At 60.3% G+C, this 2,804-nt stretch overlaps 1 protein-coding gene across 10 annotated transcripts in view; it reads left to right on the top strand.

Annotated features, from left to right (window-relative positions):
- The window catches only part of GLT1D1 (glycosyltransferase 1 domain containing 1), a 73,344-nt gene that overhangs the window by 32,985 nt on the left and 37,555 nt on the right, over positions 1–2,804 (top strand). Inside the window, exon 6 of one of the 10 annotated variants that reach the window (XM_039879237.1) lies at positions 1,647–2,798. The exons of 7 other annotated variants lie outside the window; for them this stretch is intronic. In XM_039879237.1, coding sequence (XP_039735171.1) covers positions 1,647–2,132 — 486 coding nt within the window. In that variant the 3' untranslated portion in view covers positions 2,133–2,798. Of the gene's footprint in view, positions 1–584; positions 2,799–2,804 lie in introns of those variants that run through there. 2 more of the 10 variants (XM_039879239.1, XM_039879240.1) reach the window with 2 other exon arrangements.

Below are 2,804 nucleotides of genomic sequence, written 5' to 3'. Positions count from 1 at the left end.
GCCTGTTTACCTTCCGCGAGCTCCGGTCCGGTGATTTACGGGCCGTGCTGTAAATGTGGCAGCAGCTGCGCACACACACACACATGTGCGCACACACGCACACACGTGCACACACACGCACACGTGCACACGCACACGTGCACACACGCACATGCACACACATGCACACACGCACACATGTGCACGCACGCATGCACACACACGTGCACACACACACACGTGCACACACATGCATACACGGCAGAACGGGCCCTCAGGCGGCCGATGTCTTTCCCCAGGGGGACTCTGTGTTTGAATAGCTTCAAAGAGCCGGGGACTTTGTAGCTCTCCAAGTCAATCCACTCATGGCTCGGGGGCAGGGGGGCCGGCGACGTGAGCCAGCGGGATGGTGGGGGGGCTGAGTGCCCAGCAGGGAATTCCAGACGGCACAGCAGAGTTGGTGCCGCTAATCCAGGGACAGGGCCAGCCCCCGGGGCATTTCCTGTCCCCTCCCTGAGGGGAGGCCTGCCGTGGGCCCGGGCCACCTGCGTACCCGTCCCCATGCCCGTCCCTGTGCCCGCCAGCTCCGCCTCGTCATTTCACAGGCTGTGCCCATGCTTTGCAGAATTTCAACGTGTGAAACGGAGCCCTTAGAACCTGCCGCATGGGACAAGGACAGACGCCGTCCTTCGCGGGGCTGGCAGTCCATCCCCGAGCCCCGGAATAGTCTGTGGGTGCAGAGCGGAGGGGCCGGCGTGGTGTGCACGGGATCCAGAGCGCCCCTTGGGCCAAGCGTCTGGGTCCCACGCAGTGCAGCTCAGGACGTGCAGCTCTCGAAGTGAGAGGGCCACGCCCCCGCCCGGCGTCCAGGCACCCCGGCACCCCAGCCGCGGGGCTCGGGGGCCCTGGGGACCCCTCTGCAGCCCCCACAGGGTCGGGCCTGCTCCCATGGCAACACCGAGAGCTGTTTGCCCACCGTTCGGAAAGCCGTGGCAGACGGAGCAGGGCCGGTGACGCCCGGCTGCTCGTGGCACCTGTCGTCATGGGCGCGTTCCTGCCGCCCACTCACGGTTTATTTTTAATCACCTGAGCGTCTCCCTGATAGCGCCATAAAAAATGATTGGTTCTGTTGAACATTAACCGTGGAACACACTTGAAACCCGCTCTGCGTGGCGAAGAACACGGAGCTGCTTCTCTGTGCTCTGAATGGGACGGGGCCATGGACTTAAGGGGCGACCCTCATGTGACAGTTCGAGGTGCACACAGAACCAGCCAGTTTTGACACGGCTTTTTTCACCTGGAAGGGTGACAGGCAGACACAGTGGGGACATTCCGGCTTGGGCACTTAGCGGACGGTTTATTAAAAGTGAGTGAACAGAGCCAGTCCCTTCGAGAAAAACATAGAGCGCTGTTTGTTGCCAGTGGAAACCTCAGTGTCAAGTTCTGGAAAGGCTGGCGCCTCCGCACACAGAGGGACTGTCCCGATGAGGTCAGGGGTCGTGCTACCCAGATGCCGCGTGATGAGGTGTTCCAGCGTGTGGAAGGGCTGTATCACTCAGGGGAGCAATGTTTTTCAGAGGACACATACGTGGCATCACGGGGCCACGCGTAAGGGAGAGGCCCGTCCAGCGGGCTTCACTGTGACAGAGCACTTATTTTTTTTAAAGCCTACAGCACCTGGTCTTCCTGGGTGGTCTCCCATCCAAGTACTCACCGGGCCCGACCCTGCTGAGCTTCCCAGACACGACGCGACTCAGGCTCCGCACTGCAACCAGCCGTTAAGACGTCGCGGAGTGTGGACAGAGTATCTGAGACTCGTACCTATAAGTGACCGTAAAGGGCTATTGAAATGCTCCTCCCCTCCCCCACTACCCCTTGGCAAGACGCAGGGCTTTCTCTCTGCCCCGCAGATGCAGCCACAGACGGAAGCGGGTGGACGGAGCGTCGCTGTCTCCTGCTCCGCCAGACATGAGCACGAGCTCTCGCCGCGGAATCACGTCCCTCCCCCGTGCATCGATTGTCTCTGTCTTAAATATCACCCTCATCCACAGATCCTGTGTCCCACCAGAACTGGCGTAGACATGTTCACTTACTGTGTCACGTACTTTTGGCTACGTGACAAATCACACCAAGCACAGTGCCTGAAACACTAATTGTTGATTCTCTGTGTTGTCTGGGTCTTTCTGGCAGGGGTCACTCGGCCGGGCTGGCGGTCCTGGAGGTCCCATTTCACAGGTCTGGGACCTCAGCAGGTGTGGCTGGGACCCACCTGCTCTCGTCTTTTATTAGATGCAGGCAGGAGAGATCAGGCTCCGGGCACGGGCACTCGTCAAGCTTCTGCTCATGTGACGTGTGCCACCGTCCCGGTGGCGAAAGCCACAAAGCGGTGGGGATCTAGTCCCATCTCATTGCAGGAGGCGCTCGGGGGCTTCCCAGGGCGTGGGTGCAGGGCACGGGGGGGTGGCTCGTGTCCGATGCCGCCGTCCACCTCGCTTCGTGCCAGCCCCCGATGGTGGCACCACGTCCACCCCCAGCCATTCTCTCCACACCGTGAGCTCCTTAGGGACAAGGCGAGCTGCGGTCCCACGGGGGTGACGTGCTGTTTCCTGTCCATAAACACGTCTAGAATTTAATTTGCAGGGGCGGGTCCTTCTTTAGACACTTTTTTACAGAAATTTCCCATCGTCTATAAAGCAGCGAGAATCACGGAGCGAACTCCGCTGCCCCCACCGCCTGGTGCGCAGGTCTCTGGTTCTTCCTTCATCTGCTCTCGTTCTCCACCCACCAACACACACACACTGACACGCACACACACACCCACGTGC

This window comes from Pteropus medius, unplaced genomic scaffold (genome assembly GCF_902729225.1).
Source record: "Pteropus medius unplaced genomic scaffold, Ma_sr-lr_union100, whole genome shotgun sequence".
In the NCBI taxonomy this organism is placed as follows: domain Eukaryota; kingdom Metazoa; phylum Chordata; class Mammalia; order Chiroptera; family Pteropodidae; genus Pteropus; species Pteropus medius.
This window is presented reverse-complemented; position numbering and strand designations above follow the sequence as displayed.